Here is a 21,505-nt window from a genome sequence, read left to right as displayed (position 1 = left end):
GTAAGTCTCTCAGTAGCATTACGAAGTATAGGTAATATTATACTTTTGGTAGGAACATATCTTATAAACTTATCAAAAAGAAAATCTCAAAGAATAAAAGACAGAATTAAACCAAGAGATCCATTAGAATGTTTTTGCGTTAAACCTCGCCTACCTACAACTTAACTCAGCATCCCAAATAAATCTACCCACTATTGTTTTGCCAAAAACATTACAGGCCGTTGTGTAAAGTAAAACCCCCCAAAATAGATCGATTAAGGTGGGAGAAAATGAAACATATAACCCTTGAAACTATAATGGAACTTACAAAAGCGAGAAATTAGCAAATATCCGGGATTAGGCGTGGTGGTTGCAAGTAAGCCACACGTTACCTATGATCCCACAAACACACGCACACACATTTTTAAATACTACTTGTCACTAAAATTTAAAAGAGAGATAATCAGTGAGTCGTTAAAAACAAACGATTTATGTCATAGCTAACGAGAATAAACTTCAAAACTTCAAGGAATGGAGGGAGAGGGGGTTCCCAACACGTGACCCGGGTAATATCGCTCGTAAGAAAATTTGGGAAATAAAAGTTCCGGGCGGTAACAAGTTAAAGGTTTCCTGATTTCTGATTTAGTGGAGTTACTTTAAGTACAGATAAGAGCAGAGTAATTCAGACGTAGTTGTGTGGTTTTTTAGAAAGACCTGATACTTAGTCATGGCTGTATTATCTGATTGTAACGTGAACGGTGAACGAATAAAGTTATTTAGTAAAACGTTGGAAGGTACTTTTAGGAATTATCTCTGTATCAGGAGGAACTGAAGTTTAAGTAAATTTGATTTTAATTGCATCAATATCAATCAAAATTGATTTTCCCATAGAAACATCCCACTGTAATTCAGTCCTAGAATTACCCTCCCTTTTTAAAACACCCTGTATAACCGAAGTTTGCTTTTTAAATTTTCAACTAAACCATAAGTTTATTAACCAATGAAATCAAGTTTATTGATATTTTTCAAATATTGTTTTTGTCTAGGTATTTTTGTTTAAAGAAATACCATTATCATTCACGCCCTTCATTGAAAAACAACCAATATTCAAAATTAAACATACCCTAGCTATTATTATTAATGATAAAAAAATAATATTTAACTTTAAGTTATGAACCTTTGCTATACACGCAAAGTTTATCGAACCGAAATTAAAAAAGAACATTTAAATAAAAATATAGATATATTGGCAATAAAAAACCAATATGAACCTTTTAATGATGGAGGTGAAACCATTTAAAAAAATTGCCTCAATAAATTTTTATCTTTCATACAAAATTTTTAAAGTGTGTATAGCCCAAATATTTTCCGAATAGTTCTTTATTTAAGAGGTCTTCAGAGGCCAAGATGTGGATGGGGGAATAAGAAAACTTTACGTATCTTTAATACTGAATGGGACGTTGAATCTCTCTGAATATCCGCTTTAGATCCCAAAAAAGATGAAAAGAGAGCTTAGAAAATATATATTTTTTTTTCTTAAATATAAGATGTAGAGTAAAGAAAAGAAGGGTTTTTCAAAACGCATCCTAAAAGTACCTCCTCAACTTCTCAAATCTAAATCTCCTATCCAGGGCTGCTATCCTATTATTAAACCTAACGATAAAAAGACCGTATTCGGACTAAATAAAAGTATTTTTTTACATAAGATTAGTGAAGTATACAGGGTGTTTCTGAAAAGTCTAAGGGGATGTTCTTTGGGAAATCGATTTTTGAGTCGAAAATGTAACTTCTATCGCCATTTTGACCCCAAGTGCCACCGTTTTAAAGTTATGTTTGGATTGTGTTTTACAGATTAATTAAATTAGCATTATCCTCCACTTTCTTAATTAACCTAATTAACTTTTCCCCAATTTCTAAAACAAACCTTTAATTATCCAATCAAATCGGCATATGAACTTTTCTTATAAACTAAATGTGTCAATATGGTTTTCTAAAATTTATAACATTATACTTTTCTGGCTAATTTAGTAATTTAAATACATCGTCTGTAAAATCGTATTTAAATTAGCGAAACAAAATATAACTGGTTTCAATAATTGCTAATTAACGTGGCGTTTCTTAATAAATATCATTAGTAAGATTTCGGATGGTATACCACCCTCCCATTTCCCACTCTTCTTAAAGGCCGACTTCCAGCGAAAAGGGTTCTAGCGAACTGAAAACCGAGCATCGAGACTAACAATGAAGCGACAGTGCCGATTTTCGAAGCCCCGCTGGGTCAAAAGCTGGACGGGTTCTCGCTAACTGAAAGCCGTGCCATGTGGTTCTAGCAAACTGAAGATGAACAATAGATATCCTTTTAAATTTATTTCCTCTCGAATTTTTGCTTTCCCCTGAAGGAAATTCTCTATTGCGTATCTTCAGTTCGCTAGAACCACATTGCACGGCTTTCAGTCAGCTAGAACCCTTCCTTCTTTTACCCCAGCGGGGATTCGAAAATGGGCACGGTCGCTCCATTGTTAGACTCGATGCTCGGTATTCAGTTTGCTAGAACCCTTTTCGCTGGAAGTCGACCTTTAAAAGGGACATAAATCAAATAAACTAAACCTAAACCAATCCGGAGGAGAATAAGTATTTCTAAACACGAAAGTAAATTTCACGGTCACGCCTACGTAAATCTCTAACGATGCTAATCAAAATTTGAATACGGTATAAAAGTCATTTAAATTTGAGTAATGTACTAGGAAAGTCTAAGAGATAAGAATAAAAAGTCGTCACACGCAGTTATTAGAGCGTTTAGTAGAAAGCAAACTTTTAAAAGGGAAATAGAAAATAACGATGTGAAGTTGTCGCAATAACAAATTTCAATGGCTTCCCTTTCAAATTTAGAATACAAATATAATTTAAATGTCCTAGAAGATAACCAACCGTTTTGTAAATTATGCTTGCAAACCAACGAATGGCTTCAAAATAAGTGAAGATTGTCTTGTATTGTCTAACTTTCAAAGGGCCACGAGTGACGATATGATATTATTCATTCATTTTCATTTGAGATAGTTCATAAAATAACGAATATTTAATCTACAATATTACAGAGTTTTTTGCCACGAAATTTTCAAATTCAAATTCCCTGAATTTTCCACGTTTTTCCTGGCTTTTTTTCACGATTTTCTCCGACTTTTAAGGCAGAATTGTCATTGTTCTAAATATAATTAAACTATTGCGTTTAAATACTAGTATTCTTGAATAGTTTACGTAAAACATTTTGGTGCCTGGTAAAACGTCTCACCTTGCCAAAAAAGGCGTTTAAAAAGTCAACCACCTGGATGGTTGAACTGTAGATATTTCAGCCACTTGAGCCAAATTACCTTACTTTGTTGAAATTCTTAAAATTCCCTGACTTTTCCCTGACCTTTTTGGTCCATTTTGAAATTCCCTGACTTTTCCCTGACCTTTTTTGGTCCATTTTGAAATTCCCTGACTTTTCCCTGACCTTTTTTGGTCCATTTTGAAATTCCCTGACTTTTCCCTGACCTTTTTGGTCCATTTTGAAATTCCCTGACCTTTTTGGTCCATTTTGAAATTCCCCGACTTTTCCCTGACCTTTTTGGTCCATTTTGAAATTCCCCGACTATACCCTGACTTTTTTGGTCCATTTTGAAATTCCCCGACTATACCCTGACTTTTTTGGTCCATTTTGAAATTCCCCGACTATACCCTGACCTTTTTGGTCCATTTTGAAATTCCCCGACTATACCCTGACCTTTTTGGTCCATTTTGAAATTCCCCGACTATACCCTGACCTTTTTGGTCCATTTTGAAATTCCCCGACTATTCCCTGACCTTTTTGGTCCATTTTGAAATTCCCCGACTATACCCTGACCTTTTTGGTCCATTTTGAAATTCCCCGACTATACCCTGACCTTTTTGGTCCATTTTGAAATTCCCCGACTATACCCTGACCTTTTTGGTCCATTTTGAAATTCCCTGACCTTTTCGGTCCATTTTGAAATTCCCCGACTATTCCCTGACCTTTAAGGTCTATTTTGAAACTGTCTTTTCCAGGTTTACCCTGACCTGTGGCAACCCTGCTCTAATAAAGATAAGAGCTCAATTAATTAAGTCCCCAAATATTTTTAAAAAATATTACTTCACAGAAAAAATAGAACATCATCGTGAAGTAAAAGTTTTATTATGAACAAAAAAAAGTGTAAAATTTCTGTTTATTAAAGCGACGCCATTGTATACTAAGCTTCGGAATGCGACAATTAGCCCAATTAAAAATATGCCATTACAGATATGTAAATAGAGGGGGGAAATAAAGCTCGTAAGAAGTGGCGAGACCGAGTTATTAATTAATACGTAAACTTATTGTAATTTAACCTAATTCCATTATACCCGTGCCTGCGCCGGTATGAATAAAATGTTGTTGTTTTCATCGTTAAGCCTAATCTTGCCTGTTTGGGTTTGGTTTTAGGCTTAGTAACTTTGGTTTGAGCTAGATGCAAAAGAAAAAAAACTAAAAAATAAAGAAAGAAAGAAGGAAATCTTGTATCGCAGAGAAAGAGAGCTAGCTAGCAGAAAATCCGCGAATCCGTATGGTCAAGAAGTGATATCTAGTTTACTAGGGAGAAGGTATAAATTCACAATATTTCCAGCTTTATCTCCAGTCCAAACGTAGGTCCGGAGTTAATCCCCGCCGCCTCTATATTACAACCAGCATCTCATTGGTTCTTGAAAACTCACGTCAGCGCGACGCGAATGACGAAAATTACGTATTTTCCGACTGAGGAGAGGCGAAATAGCCCGGTCTCCTTTTACGTCCCCCCTTGTATTTTGAAAGGGGGACTGGGACTATGGCGCGCGTATACTTAGGCATCTTACACCATGTCCCTAATAAACTAGATATCACTTCTTGGTATTATAGTAGAGGTCGAGCCTAAGGTCTCTTGGAATGAAGCCAGTTTTATCCCATATTTTTCCTATATAGAAAAATAACAAGATAAGGCTTTCTATTCAAAGTTCTTCAACAAGGCGAGTATGAGGAGAAAAACAAAAAGTATTGTGTTTTCGGAGTTAGGCCTCTCCTTGTGTCACTTGATATACCCAGGAATAAATACGGCTACTAGGAATTATTGTGTACTACATCCCTGCATTTTCACTCAACGTATCTAAGCGGATTAAGTGGGAAGAGCTTGCTAGACTAATCATTATGTATGACGAACTCTACCTCTATCTCTATCTCGCTGCCTGTTGAACCTTCCGAGCGCCGGCCCTGACCTCATGTTGATATCAACCAATGAAATTACAGTTAGAAGAAATTAAGATGAAGGGAACTTTAATTTTGAAAGTTGGCCAAATAGGTTATGGAAAAGACAACATTACGTGCGTCATAAGTTTATAAGTGATATGTTCATACCATAAGTATGACACTACCCATACTTCGTAATGCTTCTGATCGAGAGGCTTACAGCTCGAGCTAGTTCTAGCAGAACGACAAGCGAGAATTGAAGTACTACACTCGGTTAATTAGTTTTGCAGGACTTCCATCTAGGTCCTTTTTAGTCTGCATTAATAAGCCTTGGACAGCACCAAAACCAGACCTCCCTCGCTTTACGAGAGAGAATCTATGACCTACTTCAATCACTTCAAAATTACAAGCTCCATTTTGTAACCAGTGACAAACTTATGGAAGGAACATATCTTATGAACTTATGGTGCATATATTTAAATATCAAATCTCTTACATTTTCAAGGAGATTGTTTTAAATCGAATCAAACGCGCGGGAACACGCACGTGCGGTTATAAGATTATTGCCGCTTAATTCGCAAACAACCCTTTTACCACGAGCGACCTAAATGTTACAAAGAATAAACAGTATAACTTTCAACAAAAAAAGACCACGGTACACCTGTCTATTTAAAAAACCACGTAGTATTTGGGCAAGGTATCAAGGTAAAACACATTCAGTGGCCTTGCTAAAAATGCTCACGTAAAATTATATTAAGAAAAAAAAGGTTTAATTAAAATCCGTTTAAAACTCAAGACCTAAGCTTTATTCAAGCATAGCTTTAGAAAAAAGTATTTCTTTTTTTTTAAAGTAATTTCAATGTAATTAAAAATACGCCATACTCTAAGCCTAGAGAAAGTTTTTACCTCAAAGCTTAGTTTAGTGTTGTAAATATACGGACTATTAATGCTACAGGCTTTTGAAAAAGAATTCGATCGCCTTAAATATATGCATGCTAAATTATGCAAATTAATCCCACCAAGAGATTCCTGGTATTTTTTTTCTAGGTTAATCTAAGCCTAAATTTCGAGAAATCGCCTATGGATTTTTTTTAACTTTTTATTCTTTGGTAGCCCATAATTTGAAGTAAAACAGTATTAACAAAAGTTCATAGTTAAACATAAAGTGTACTTCGTTCACAGTTCCCAGCCTTTGGCTTTAGACGCCAACCATGTAAAAATGAGAAGCAAACGACCCTCCTCTCAACCTCTACACGAACCAGATAACCAATCCGAGAAGAGTAGATTTATGAGGTCAAAGGTTTATGGTAAATATTTCTCTATGGTGGCGACCCAAACGTTAATTCTTGGTACTATATGAGCCTAGTCACGCGTGTTTTCCCTGTGCTGCGATCGTGAAGGTAATCATACGCTCGGGGGGTCGACACTATTCCGAGAGGAAAAGTGGGGGGGGGGGGGGAGTTTCTCGTATCACACGGCACGAGCAAGTTTCAACGAAGTATACTTTAATTTTTATCTATAAACTTTTGGTATTAATAACAGGATTTCTTCATTTTACGAATTTCTAGTGAGACACGAATTTCAACTTAAGTTCCTTAGAAGTAGTAGGAGTTTTAATCTAAATACTTTTCTAGAAGGACCCCCGGGTCCAACTTCCTACACTTCAAAGTTTTAAACCCAAGGAATAGAAAACCCACAAGAAATTTTGGATAAGGGCGTTAATGTTTTTGGGCTGAAAACGTTGTTTCTTTTTTTCCAAATAGTAATCAATGATTGATAAATTGTTTTAAAGGTTTAAACCATGGCCCGGTTTAAGATACGATTATGGTTGAACTTTACAAACATCCGTATGGGATTTGAATTTACGAAAACAACAGCGTAAAAACACAAACATGTGCGACCCAGACGAGGCGGCGAAATCGCGTGTAATGTAAAGGCAACATAGAGATCGAGCTTTTAAGCAGAGCGTTCTCCGGCGATGCGTATCAGTTCGTTTTTAACCACAAACCAACCTTTACAAGCCTAAAACTAAAACCTCCATCTCATTCGCGATGCGCGCGAGCTGGATTTTTGCAGATCGTACAAAGTTCAAAAATAGAATCGGCTGTATAAACTCTGGAGAAGCCAGCCCTTTAGCTTACTTTTCTTTCACTTTTTTTTCCGGAACGAAACCAACGTTACGTTTCTGAGGGTTACGAACGGTTCCCTGGAGTTTTAAATACAATCTAGCAATCTTGAAGAAACCTTGTAACACAAGTAGAGCCAGGCGCGTGTCGCCAATATTAAAGCAGCAGTCAAGATGGGTGGAATTGATTGAAATCAATATAGATGTATTATATAGGAAGAAGCTACTCTAATGCTTTAAAAGATTAATGATTAGGTAATTAATATTTAAACAAATATTAAAAGGTAACGCGAAGGTGGTTTAATTCCATCTCTCTCAGTTACGGTGCAATGTTGTCATACCAAGTACTGATTTAAACTGAACCGCTAGATTCTCTCTCATATTTTAAAGGGATGTATAAAGTTGGTGTCGAGAACTATATTTTGAAGTAGTAGCGTTACTACTTCCTGGAGTAGTGATTGGGCACTGTCACGTGACTGTAAAGCGTGGAATGACTCAGCGGATAGATTCCAAATGCAATGATAACGCTATTAAATTCACGCATGCCCAGTAGAGCTCTATTTGATGAAATATAAGCTTGATAGGCCTCGCACTAACACGTTGTGTATCCCATTAAAAAGTACACTGGAGTACCGGCGAAACATACTTTACGTAGACACTTGAGAACTCAGTGTACAATAGGTCTTGAACTGTCAAAGCTGAACAGTGACTTCCGAAGGCTTTGAACTCAATGTACTGTCAAAACTGAACTCTTTTGAACTCAGGTGTACACAGAAACCCAGAGCGTCTACCCTCTCGACTTTAGTTATATCATTTCACCAATTTTTTGATTGCAAAATTTTTAAAAATTTCAAATAATCCTGAATACATTTAAATAAATTAACACAGTAATATTTTTATTAATTTTAAAACGTCCCTTTTGCCTTTAAATATTTAAAAGCCTTCAAAAACGTTTCCAAAATGTTTCATTTGTATTTTAAAATAATCAGGAATAGGCCTAACGAGAAGTGAGATGAGACTAGAAGTGAAGGGCTCTAGCATTGATGGTAGATCCTGGCACTAGTGAACAATTGAGGATTTTACGCCGCTTCAATCGCGCCTACGCTAGAGAAAAAAATTGGTCGAGTTCCAAAAACATTTCCTACCCCCTTCCCCTCAAACTAAAGCGGCCGAACACGGACGCCTGTGCTTGAATCTAGTTCGGCCGTCTACCACCGCGAGCGTCTCACGTTTTGGAGGGAAAATTCAGAAACCGCTACTTGAGGGCCAACCGCTCTTGTGTTATCAAGAATATTCACTTTCGCCGAGTGAAGAATTTGGTTAGCTCAGTACTTCTAGTCTCATCTCACTTCTGGCCTAACGTATTTAAAAATCACTAGGCCGCATACCGGCTCATAGCTACCAATGTAGGTCTATAGCCAATTGAATAATACTTCATTCCTTCCACTTTTTTTATAGAGTCAGTCTGAAGGGGAAAATGGGCGGAAACGGGCTAAAGACACGTCAAGGGGCTTTTTCCAACTACTACACACACAACTCCTACTTACTTACTATATATGCCTACCACAAGAACTTACGGTAAGTTCTTAACGAGTTCTAAGGGCAAGCCCACGCAACGAGGAAAAAAGGTAAAGGTACATCGAGAAAAACGGAAAACCTATTAATTCTAAAGACTTAAACCAACCAACCACCACCGTAGAAATATAGACGATAAGTCAAGAAACAAAGAAGAAATAAAAGGGCCTGCTTTGATAACCCTCGTCAAGGTCCATTCAGACTGAAATTAAATCTTAAGCTACGTTCAAGACGTAGGTTGCCTTATTAATGTCGGTTCAAATTACAGTTACAAAGACGATAAAATTAAGAGTCTTAAGGCTCTTTCAGACGATCCAACTTTTTGACTCAGCTTGATGGGTCAACTCGAGTTGAATCAACTAGTTGGATCGTGTGAAAAGACGCGGGATGAGTTGAGTCACCAAAAAACTTTTTAAGTTCAGTTCTCCAGCCAATCAAAATGAATTACAAAAAAGCCTTTTTCGCGGGTTATTTCGCAAGTGCCAAGGTAGGTGGCGCGTAAAAAGTTCCATTTGGTGGTAAAAGTTTAGTCGTGTGAATAATAAGGATTTATTTCACTTTTCCCTTCAAAAGTTGGGCAAGTTGATACAACTTTTTGACCCATCGAGCTGAGTCAAAAAGTTGGATCGTCTGAAAGAGCCTTTACTCAAACCGCACAGAAATAGACCATTTCAATGTAACTATAAGTTCATAAGATTTGTTTCCCATAAGTTTGTTAATCTCTGGTTACAAACTGGAGCTTGTCATGAAGTGAGTAAGGTAGGTCATAGATTCGAGGTAAAGCGAAGACGCCTGGTTTTGGGGCTGGTCAAAGGCTTAGTAATGCAGACTAAATAGGACCTAGATGGAAGTCCTGCAAAACTAATTAACCGAGTGTAGGACTTCAATTCTCGCTTAGTCGTTCTGCTAGAACCAGCTCGAGCTCATAAGTCTCTAGCATTACGAAGTATAGGTAATGTTGCCATACTTATGGTAGGAACATATCACTTATAAACTTATGATGTAACTAAGAGGGAAAGACACGGGGGTAGAACTTTGCCTTTCATCTCGCTAATTTCGCGCCTGCGCTGTAGTCTTTTTGCGGAGACGGATGGCAATGCATCAACCCCCTTGTATGTTCCGATACTAAGGGTTGCCTACCCCTTTTCTTTTTTACATCGAAAGGTCTATCAAGGTGTGAGATCAAGAGATATGGGGGCATAATGATTCCCAGTAGCTGTATGCATTCCTGCTTCGTAGAGTTCTGGGCATTATCAAGTTGATCAATGTTGGCTAGCTAATATGGTAATTTTACTTCTACATTGATTATTTCGCAAATCCTGTTTGAAATAACCCAGATTTTTGACATGTTTGTCGACTCAATAGTGTTCCCTATATGGAAACTGTTAACGCTAACAACATTATCTTCCTTTCCAGGCTTAAAGTCATGCTGGCTATCGCATCCCTGGGGTGTTTATTGACCATTCAATCGTAATAGACCATTTTGGAACTTAAATACATACAGACAAACCAACACACAGGGGAGAGACCGCCATTGGGGTATTCTCCCTAAAACCAAGAAGCACCGCTAGAGGCAGTGTCAGTTGGCTACGAGGGGCTAACCACTCTGAGAGACCCTGTACACCGATTACGAAATCATTTTAGTACTGTCAAAGGCAGTCTTACGCGTAATCGTTTTACTACAGTCAAAGGTACAGCCGTGTACATCGATTACGCTAAGTGACTGGCCCCTCGGTTGGCTAGTGAACTCGGGCTCCGTCTGACGTTGCTCCAAAGTACGAAGGAGAACACCACAATGGCGGCCTGTACGTTGGTTTCTCTGTGCGTAATTTCCAAAATGGTCTATTACGCAAAAATAGCAATTCACGAGGATAGTTTTACTTCAAATAACGAACTTTTAATCAAGTCTAGGGAAAGGGCGGAAAAACAATTTAAAATCTTATCTCTGTCGTTCTCGACTAAAAAAGATAATAGATGAAGTCATTTAGAGCGTGCTTGCTTTGGCGTCAAGGAGAGGAGAGGAAAAAGTTCCAACAAAACTGATAATTTAAAGTCGTTTAAGATCGACGTAACGTTCAAACAGTTTATCAGCAAGACTAAATAAGGAGTTAAAATATTCTCCTTTGATTTGCATAATATAAGGATTAAGTTATAAGTTCTCGTCTGCAGGCCTTGACTTTCCCGGTTAAATTTTAAATAAAAGGCGGGAGTTTTTGACAGTTTAACATAAAAACGGTTATGAATTTTATAATTTATGATGTTGATATATTGTTTCCTAAGACACTAAAAAAAAGGGCTGATGAAATAATTTAGTTTCACAGGATTAGATTAGGGTTATTTTCAATACCATTTTTATCTCGGGTTGGGGTTATATTATTACTAATTTAAAATAAACAGTAAGTATCGAGATAAAATTTAGGTTCTAACTTCAAGGGCCTTGATAAAGAGAATGGTTTATTTTACTAAGGATATTTCAGGATTATTGCTATGGTTCAATTAAGGACTGGCGCGCAAAATAAGTGAATCTTATTATAGCGTGCATCTCATAAAATATTGTGTCAACAAACCTTCAATAGTTTCACTGCACGCGATTCCCTGAAATTAAATGTGATGTTCACGAGGGCTATCTAGAGAAATTTGAGGGTTTAAAGGGGTTTTCAATATAGTGGATATAAGGGGGGGGGATCTCGTGAAAAATAAGGGGGTGGAAAATCTCGTGAAAATAAGGGGGGAGAAAATCTCGTGAAAAATAAGGGGGAAGGAAATCTCGTGAAAATGAAGGGGAGGAAATCTCGTGAAAAATAAGTGGAGGAAATCTCGTGAAAATGAAGGGGAGAAAAATCTTGTGAATATATGGGGAGAAAAATGTCGTGAAAATATGGGGAGAAAAATCTCGTGAAAAATAAGGGAAAATATAATGAAAATAAGGGAGAAAAATCTCGTGAAATAAGGGGAAATAAGGTTGAAAATGTACGGAATTATGGAGAAAAATCTAGCGAAATTAAAAATTTAACATAAACTCGATGTGCACGACTTTTTAAGCGTTTTCTTTGCATCTATTGACGGTTTCTAAGGTCATAAATTCTATAAAAATTTTTAAAAAATGGAAAAGTTTAAAATCGGCATTAAGGTCAGATTATACGTTTCTTTTTTGTGTGTTCAAATGTAACTTTCCATATAAATCAAAGTAAATGCATGACTTAACACACGGCGAGGAACCTCGAAAAAACACACACAAAAGCTTATACAAGCAACACAGAGATACACCTACGTAATTTTTTAGGTGGAACGAATAAGAGAAAGAGAGAGGGGCTTAGATTTTGTGGTCATAGAAAACGATTTTTTTGGACACAACAGACAACAGTCTCAGCGGCATGAAGGTCAAAATCATAATACCGGTAATAATAAAAAGATATATCCTAACCAAAGTTTCGTAACGTTACGCTAGAAAAACGTAAAAAACGTGTTCCTTTTGTATTTTAAATATTATTTTTTGTTTTTTTTTTGGGCATGACAATTGAAATAGGTTTAAGTATTTGCCTAAATCAATTTTAATGGAAATATGGTTGGTTGGCGACTTTACAAAGGATTAAATTAGACCTAATTTTGATCTATTTTTCTTCAAAATCTTTCTACTTACTGAGGGTTAATTATAGCCCCCGGATTTCTTTCCTATCTGTCAAGGTCTAAAGACAGCTGGTGCTCTAAATAAGTAGTATGTACTTGCGCGGAGTCTGACTGACAAAAGAGACTCGTTAGGCCCGAGATAAAATTGGAATACAGAGGAATTAATCTCTCTGAGAGAGTGAAAGAGAGAGATGTCATACTTTTACAGTATAAAGGTATGATTATCTAACTATTCTCGATATTACCATAAGTTCATTATATATGTTCCGTTCCATCTATAAGTTTGTCACTGGTTACAAACGGGAGCTTGTCATGAAGTGAATGAGGTAGGTCATAGATTCGAGGTAAAGCGAAGGAGGCCTGGTTTTGGTGCTATCAAAGAATTATTACAGACTAAATAGGACCTAGATGGACGTCCGGCAAAAACTAACCACCGAGTGTAGTACTTCAATTCTTGCTTGTCGTTCTGCTAGAACTAGCTCGAGCTGTAAGTCTCAGGTATTACGAAGTATAGGAAGCGTCATATAAGGAACATATCTTATAAACTTATGCTATTACATATTTGATAGAAACGACGGAAGAATGTATTATTAGAAGCCATATCTTAATTAAATATGTCTTTGTTGTCCATTCACATACCCATCAATGTCCAGCCTTAAGACAACAAGGTGGTCAACACACCAGACTATAATTTACTCCCGGAATTTTGAAGAGTGTATTAATTTCAAATGTTACAATAAAACAAAAAAACGTCCTTTTGAACCGAGAAAATTTACTATTTTATAATTTTGATAAAAAAAAAATAATAATAAAAAACCTGAATCGAATCACGAGATTTAAGCTAACTTTATTTTATCATTTAACCGGAGGAAACGTCTGACTTCTCAGTAATAAAACTTGAAAACAACCTTGACAACTTATTAAGCCGTTAACACAACCTTTTTATATCAAGAGTCTCCCTGAACTATAATTATTATACAGGGTGTTTCTAAAACGCCTGTCAGAAATTAAGAAAAGAGAGATCATATCATATTCTTCGGGAAATCGATTTATAGTCGAAAAAGGGATAACTTCTATCTCCATTTTGACCCTATAATGACCACTGTTTTCAAGTTAAGATTGTTAAGAGTATTTTAGGGATGACCCCTTAATTAAATTATTAATTAATCCTTGTCTAAATGAGTTTCTTAATTAAAAATTTAAAAGGGGTCATCCGTAAAATACTCTTTACAATCTTAACATGAAAACAGTGTCCCTTGTGGGTCAAAATGGAGATGGAAGTTAGAAGTTACAAACATTTTCGATTCGCAAAATCGATTTCCCAAAGAAGAAACATCCCTTTTAATTTATGCCACCAGACTTACCAGAAACACCCTGTATAGAGAGCTTTCAGATGGGATAGTAGTACGTCACAACCTCCCAAGTCTTAACGCTGTTCTGGTAGCCATATTGGGTTTGTGGTCTCAGCTTCATTACTGCTTTAAAACCACCAATATGGCTCCTCCTCCAACTGAAAGCTCTCTATTATACCCCCAATTTTCCAGATCTAATTTCATAGTCGTACAGGCAAATTTATTCCTTCTTTATATTTTAAAACATATAGCTCTCCCTGATAGTGATATAATCGGGTCAAATAGGTGTCGAAACTATAACACAAACATGCCGGGTCACGTGACCACTATTCAAAGAGAGAGGGAGAGAGTGAGAGACTGAGTAGAGTCGGTATACAGGTACCGGTAGAGAGAAATAATATAGGACTAACTGTAGGGGCTTGCTTGATATAAGCTATAGTATAATAAAATGTACGTAACAAGATCGAGTTATTTCCAAGTCAAGAAAGACTACGACGTCAAAATGAGTCAAATTAGGACGTTTATAGTTATTTGGGCAACGAGCCAGTTAAGCCTGAAGGGTTGCGACTATAGAGTAGTGGCACTATATGTTAATTTCTCATAGAACATAACGTAGCCAAAGGCAGGGAGGTGCCATTACTCTATACTTTATATATTCGATACCACTTTGAACCGCTTTAACGATTACTACTTAAAGAAAAAGCGCGAAATACGACACTCTTTTTTCCGATTTTGCGGCGGCGGCGTTCGAACCCTTTTGACTTTTGAGATTATTAAGAAACCGAATTTATAAATAAAGTTAATAAACTTTTGATGGGTTCCTGATGGATACGAAAATGAGGGGAATGTTTAAATGAACTTTTCGCGTGAATATGGTAATTTTTGGAGCATTTTTTGGCCCTCTTCCATGTGGTAAAGAAACGCGCTCATTTTTAAGCGAGAATAGGCACATTTTTGAGTAGCATTTAAGCTTGTTTCGAATTACATTCGCAGAAAGTTTTAAAGCAACTTTATTTGCGCATATGGACGGTGTTTGTTGTTTTCAATTTTGAAAATATTTTTAAATTTCCTTCCCGCAAAATATACTGTTTACTTATGTCTAAGTATTCGACTAAAACATTTATGCAAAATTAAAACCGAGGGGCTAATCACTGTACACCGATTACGGAATAAGTGCAATAATTTTAACTCTGTCAAGGGTAGGGCTTTTAATATAAATTTCCCACAAAATATACAGTTACTTATGTCTAAAAATTTGCCTAAAATAATTTATGCAAAATTAAAACCGAGGGGATAATCACTGTACACCGATTACGGAATAAGTGTAATCATTTTAACTCTGTCAAGGGTAGGGCTTTTAATATAAATTTCCCACAAAATATACAGTTACTTATGTCTAAAAATTTGCCTAAAATAATTTATACAAAATTAAAACCGAGGGGCTAATCACTGTACACCGATTACGGAATAAGTGTAATCATTTTAACTCTGTCAAGGGTAGGGCTTTTAATATAAATTTCCCACAAACTATACAGTTACTTATGTCTAAAAATTTGCCTAAAATAATTTATACAAAATTAAAACCGAGGGGCTAATCACTGTACACCGATTACGGAATAAGTGTAATCATTTTAACTCTGTCAAGGGTAGGGTTTTTAAAGATTACGCCGCTTACGCGTAATCAATTTAGTACAGTCAAAGGTACAGCTGTGTACACCGATTACACCACGTGACCGGCCCCTCGATTAAAACGCAAGTTTTATAAACCCCAACTAGAACTCGAAAAAACCGGTGTATTTGAAATCATGCTGAAAAAATAAACAGAGTACTCACTTCTTGACCACTTTCCTTGTTGACGGCGAGTTGAACTTTGCCATAAGTCCCTTGTCCTAATTTCTTGACCACTTCGAATCGATGTTTCAACCTGTGTTTGCGGTCAACTGGTAAACCCAAGTTGGTATTCCTTCCGGTGACACTGGCACCTTTAGGTGGTGGTGGTGGTATTAAATCCGTCATGTTGCGGCTATTACGATTGGCCGAATCTTTCACAACCATTAGATTCGTCCGAGGACGATCTGTAAGAGGTCAAAGACCAAAAACGTGAGTCACAGCGGCGGGACCTCTGGTTTAAATTACAACTGGCAAAGTCAAAGCCATACATTCGCGAAAAAAGGGGAGAGTTGAATTTACAATTTCACAAACACACACAAAATGTATAACACGTCTAAATTATTAAATAAAACGCGGGGCGTTACGCGGTGAAGTTTACTTTATTGAAGGGATATAAAAGACACACAAATGAGAGAGAGGTCAGTCCCACGCCCGACGGCCGTTCATGGCTCGCGCGAAGTGCCAGTTAAAATTCGGCGGCGAGCTGTCGGAGACAAGGAGGGGAAATACGTAACGGGGAGGGGATGAAACGCCGAGCAAAGCCACTCGAGAGACAGCCAACTTCCTACAGTAATTGCCAAGGGGTACCATACTAACTAAAACAAAAATGAATATCTTTCTTTCCAGTCTAATCTAAGCTTAAAGGAGAAAGGGATGGAGTGGTAATCCCCATACCTATAACGTTGCCTCTGTACCCCTCGCCTATGGAACGGCACCAAAGTCCTCCCAGCATCCTCAGCACGTAGGTAGAATCGTAAAGGACGCCCCCTCTGTCTTAAAAATAGAAGCTAGTTCTCATACAAGTACAACGGCACTACGCGGCAGCACTTAACAATCGCCTACCGAACGGTAGGGGCGTGGTCAAGGTACACTTGGAGAGTTTCAGTGCCGCAGATCGCCCATCATCATTACCACTCCATTTTCCCGTGATCTAAGGTATGACGTAGCAGGGGCGTGCCAACTACGGGGTGGCGAAGGCCCTCGCTCAAATTTTCAACTCTATGGGACTTTAACATTAGGCAGCCATTTTGCCCCCGCTAAAGTATAAAATGTTGGCTCATGTTGTCACACCCCTGTGACGTAGATAATCTGAAAGCCTTTTTATCGAATCTCTGGCTAATCTTAAGTTGTGATACATGGGTGCCTCATTAGTGACGGTCCCCTTGGTGTTTCCCTCCATCCTGATCTCGTCACTGCCGCGACGTCTCATCCCCCCCTCTATATAGTCTATCCTTCAAACCTCCTCCCTTTGAAAACTTTCTATGTTTAGAAAAGGCCGCGGCTTTTATTTGGGGTCCCGTACCGTCGGCACCTTCGACTTGGCTCTTCTCTATCTACAATTTTACACCCTACAAATCGTGTTAAATTTGTGTGATGTCACTTTGGTTTATTGCGCGATATTCGCGAAAGAACTACAACAGGAAGCGAATTTCCCAAGAAATCTCAAACTTTGAATTAGTCATTTGAAAAGATGGGTTTAATTTTATAATTAAGCGTACGTTAATAAGTTTATATGGTAGCCAGTTAGTTAATTGCTTAGGATCATAGCGGGGTTTTGTAATAAACGAGCTGTAGCGGACCCTATTTTCGTTTTAGGCCGAGGCTTAACAGTCTTATCGAGTTATGATTATGAAGCGATTGATGAGGAATCGTAAATAATATTCTTTTTTAAGGTACTGGGTCCCTCTCACGCTTACCTAACTAAATTTACTCAACATAAAAGGAAATCGTCTATAAAGGCGGGAAAAGTTGCAACAAATTTCAAAATTTTCCAAAGCTAGCGCCATCTACCAGGCTTATTTTGAAACTATAAATTTTTATTTTTCGCTCATTGCGCCGCTACCGACATCTGGCGGGTTTCGCCGCAGTTAATTTGTGATTGGTTATAATAGCAGCTTTTCCCGCGTTTTTCAAAAATGGCCAATTTTTAGACGATTTCAATTAAAGAAGCTTTTAAAATATTATTTTATTTAACTTTTAAGGCACACTTAATTACAAGATCTACAGTTCCCGCGCCCGCCTACAAATCTAAGCCATATTAATTAAACTTTCGAACCTGTTTGCTACTGAAGAAGTTGTTTCGTACAATGATGGTCCCGTTTTTAAAATCCTGGCACTTCCCAGGCATTCTTCATTTGAATAAAACACAGCGTACTGAAATAAATTTAATTAAACTAATTAAGACCTTAAAATCCATAAAGGAATCATATGATACCCGAGAATATTAATTAAAATTAAATAAATACCTGTCCTGGAGTTAATGCTCTAATATGGTTCTCAAAATGAACAAACCAATTAACACCTCTTTTAATTAAGGCGCAGTTGACGAGTTTTTCGCCATGTTGAAAGCGAAATTCGCAGTTTAAAATGCCATTAGGACCTTGTAATTCTTTTGGTACAGAGTGTATGAAGTGTGGTTTGTTAGTCTCTATAGAATCACGAAATAAGGAACCATGATCGTGTCCAGGGGCCTACAATATCCTCTGATTTTACAACGCTGAATTTCTTAAGAGTTGTTAATATAAAACCAGGGTTCGTACAAAATCTTTGGAATGAAATTCCCTGACTTTTCCAGGTTTTCCCTGACTAAATTCCACAAATTTCCCTGACCATTTGCAATAACGTACATGGCGAACGTATATGAAAACCAATCTATATTCACTCAAATAATTTTTGCACGAGATATTTTTATAAAAATTAGCCAATTAATTCGTTTAAATTAAATTTAAAGTAAATCATAAATAACCTGAGCGAGCGAAGCGAGCTCCGCGAATTTGGGGATTTGCTCAAATCTCAGACAAAACTTTTTCTGGTCACCATTATACTTTAAATTTCCCTCCAATATATTTTTCCCTGACATTTCCCTGACTTTTTAGGTCCATTTTAAATTTCCCTGACTTTTCCCTGACTTTTTAGGCCCATTTTCAATTTCCCTGACTTTTCCAGGTTTTCCAGGTTTTCCAGGTTTTCCAGGTCGTGTACGAACCCTGAAAACCTACAACGTATATATCTTGATTTTCCGTGTTCTTTTTCGCTACGTAATACGCCACTGGTTTACCACCAATATGACATCTTTGACCTATTGTCCAGCAATGAACTCCTTTATGTTGTCCAACTACTTGTCCAGTTTCAATGTCTACAAAGTTTCCGGGTTTTGGAGATACGTAATCGTTTATAAAGTCCTGGAAGTTTCTTTTTCCTATGAAGCAAATTCCGGTGCTCTCTTTTTTCTTAGCAAGATATTCGAGACCAATTTCATTGGCTATCCGTTTTACATTTGATTTAACGTAACTTCCCAAAGGGAATAAGGTTTTTTGAAGAGCTTCTTGGGATATTTGTGATAAGAAGAATGTCTGATCCTTAATTTCATCTTTGGCTTTCAAAAGTTTAACACCGTGTCCTACATTTTCACTAATTCTCGCGTAATGACCGGTAGCTATGTAATCTGCGTTGTATTTCTCAATACAGTGGTGGTGGAATGATTTGAATTTGATGTTTTTGTTGCAGAGAATATCAGGATTTGGTGTAAAACCATCTTGATACTCTTTGATAAGTTCGCTGAAGACATCATTCCAGTATTCCTTCACAAAATTGGCTTCGTAAAGACCAATTCCTATCTTTTTACAGGCGTAATCGGCATCCTCTAGCTCTTTGTCTGAGTTGCAGAATCCATTTTCGTCTGTCAAATCCCAGTTTTTCATAAATACTCCAATGACATTGTAACCTTTATTAGTTTAGAATACATATTATTGGGAAAAGCGCGACAAATATGAAATAAACGAAATTACAATTTAATTAAGCCAAGGCTTAGTATGGCAAGAAAAATAATAGGCCAAGGCTTAGGAAAAGGGCGCAAAAGCAGAGCTGGGCATTTTCGGGAAACTTCCTGGTTTTCACCAAGCTTGGCTGTACAAATTTTTCCACCTCAAAAGATAATAAGCCAAGGCTTAGGAATAGGAAAAGGGCGCAAAAGATAATAAGCCAAGGCTTAGGAAAAGGGTGCAAAAAGCCAAAAAATAATAAGCCAAGGCTTAGGAAAATGGCGGAAAAATATAAGGCTATGAGGAAACGTTATAACATTAAAATAGAAAATTACCACATTTCTTGAGTAAGTGAGCCGAAACTGCGCTGTCTACGCCTCCAGAAATACCACAAGCAACAGTTTTTAATCTTTGAATTAACATTTAATTAAAATTAAAATAGTTAAAAATTAGCACCGACACACCGCCAACTCGCAGACTACAGTTCAAAAACTCACTGATATCTTTCTATCACTAGGCGGCGCGACCAATCAAAGTTCAAACCTATGCCCAAGTTACTTGACAGTAGAGTGGCCCCTATTCCCAATTACGGTTTTTAATATAAGTGTGGACAACTGAGTCTGACGGAAGGGAAACGAAGTTTGCATACGACTTTGAGGTTTTGAGAGTGCATTTTAACTTCGAATAATAATAGAAAAATCAATATGTGCACATTATATTTGACCTAAATTAGACGTCTTGAAATGTTATAAACAATTATCTGAATTAAAGAGTATTTAAATTATAAACCTAGGGCAAGACTAAAGTACAGAAAAAATCGAATGTGCCTAAGGTTGCCTAAGGTCGGAAATCACTAAAATCCCAGTCGGGCGAAACGGCGGTAGAGGAAACTTCATCCTAAACGTTATTTTTCACCAAGGGGACCGATGGGGAGTAAAATACATTTAATTATAATTAAAAATGATTAACATTTTACGAATTTAAGCTTTTCTATCATTCAAAACATCTAATTCTTTAAAAAATAACGATTTACTTTGACGGCGTTAGGACCACTTAACTCCGCCCACAATTCTGTACTTTAGTCAGCTTAGGCCCCTTTATGTTTCTTAATTATCCCGGCCTAATTCATTTAATTATTTCAATTAAAACCAATGTTATGAATTAAAAAACACCCCCTTTCACCCACTGTAACTTTACACTTTATTTCCTTAAGTAATCCTTATTAAAACCACCCCAAATCACCCTTAGGCACCCGCTGAGTATGATATACTTTGTCAACCAATAATGAAACCGGATATTTCTGGCGGGTGATTCGAAAAATTCTGTACTTTAGTCTGTCGATCAATTTCGAGTTTATTTCCGAAAGTCGAGCAAATTAAATAAAACAATCGATTTAGAACGACTAATTATCATGGAAAAAGGCTTATTCAACATCTTTTATGATTATTCCATGCTAATTTAAAATTTTCGCCCCCTTAGGCACCCTAAAAAAGGCCATCTTTACACTTTAAACGCTTAAATTTTAATTATCAAGGTCTTCTTACACAATATAGCTTACAAATATAATTATAATTAAACAAATTAATGTGGTAAACCTTCATTTCTACCCTTTGGAAACCTCAAAACAACGAAATCCAAATATTCATCTTTAATTGATACGATAAAGGCTCGAAAGATGCCCGTAGTGCATGCGAGAAAGATATCTTCAACTTAACTCCTCCCACAATTCTGTACTTTAGTCAGTTCTTAATTAATTCGGGCTAATTCATTTAATTACTTCAATATAAACGAGTGGTATAAATTAAAAAACACCCCTTTTCATCCCCTTCAAATTTCCACTTAATTTTCTCAACTAATTCTTATTAATACGACCCCAAACTACTCTTAGGCACCCGCTGAGTATGATATATTTTGTCAACCAATAATCAAACCGGATATATCTGGC

The 21,505-nt window shown here is 36.9% G+C and overlaps 2 protein-coding genes across 2 annotated transcripts in view; both read right to left on the bottom strand.

Moving 5' to 3' along the window:
• LOC149691736 (uncharacterized) overlaps positions 1–15,964 on the bottom strand; it is a 57,011-nt gene extending 41,047 nt beyond the window's left edge. The window contains exon 1 of the mRNA XM_089869166.1: positions 15,743–15,964. Within this exon, the coding sequence (XP_089725292.1) occupies positions 15,743–15,964 (222 nt within the window). The remainder of the gene's footprint in view (positions 1–15,742) is intronic.
• On the bottom strand, positions 15,853–20,078 carry LOC149691735 (mitochondrial tRNA-specific 2-thiouridylase 1). Its single transcript, XM_089869193.1, has 5 exons — positions 19,896–20,078; positions 18,799–19,523; positions 18,046–18,270; positions 17,856–17,953; positions 15,853–15,984 (listed from the first exon to the last, which is right to left on the bottom strand). The coding sequence occupies exons 1-5, from the start codon at positions 19,981–19,983 to the stop codon at positions 15,936–15,938; spliced, it is 1,185 nt and encodes a 394-aa protein (XP_089725319.1). The 5' UTR covers positions 19,984–20,078; the 3' UTR covers positions 15,853–15,935.
• Between the last annotated feature and the right edge of the window lie 1,427 nt (positions 20,079–21,505).

This window comes from Phalangium opilio, unplaced genomic scaffold (genome assembly GCF_054372755.1).
Source record: "Phalangium opilio isolate 3A_F unplaced genomic scaffold, DU_Popi_V2 ptg000025l_1, whole genome shotgun sequence".
Taxonomy (NCBI): Eukaryota; Metazoa; Arthropoda; class Arachnida; order Opiliones; family Phalangiidae; genus Phalangium; species Phalangium opilio.
Note: the sequence above shows the minus strand (reverse complement) of the source record. Positions and strands in the feature narration are given on the sequence as shown.

What these genes read in the sequence shown, in the direction of transcription:
- LOC149691735 (XM_089869193.1), bottom strand. Translation starts at nt 19,983, where the DNA reads ATGTTAATTCAAAGATTAAAAACTGTTGCTTGTGGTATTTCTGGAGGC. An exon ending in AAAATCAAGATATATACGTT is followed by an intron (nt 18,271 to 18,798) that starts GTAGGTTTTCAG and finishes AGGATATTGTAG; the next exon opens with GCCCCTGGACACGATCATGG. An exon ending in GAGCATTAACTCCAGGACAG is followed by an intron (nt 17,954 to 18,045) that starts GTATTTATTTAA and finishes AATTTATTTCAG; the next exon opens with TACGCTGTGTTTTATTCAAA.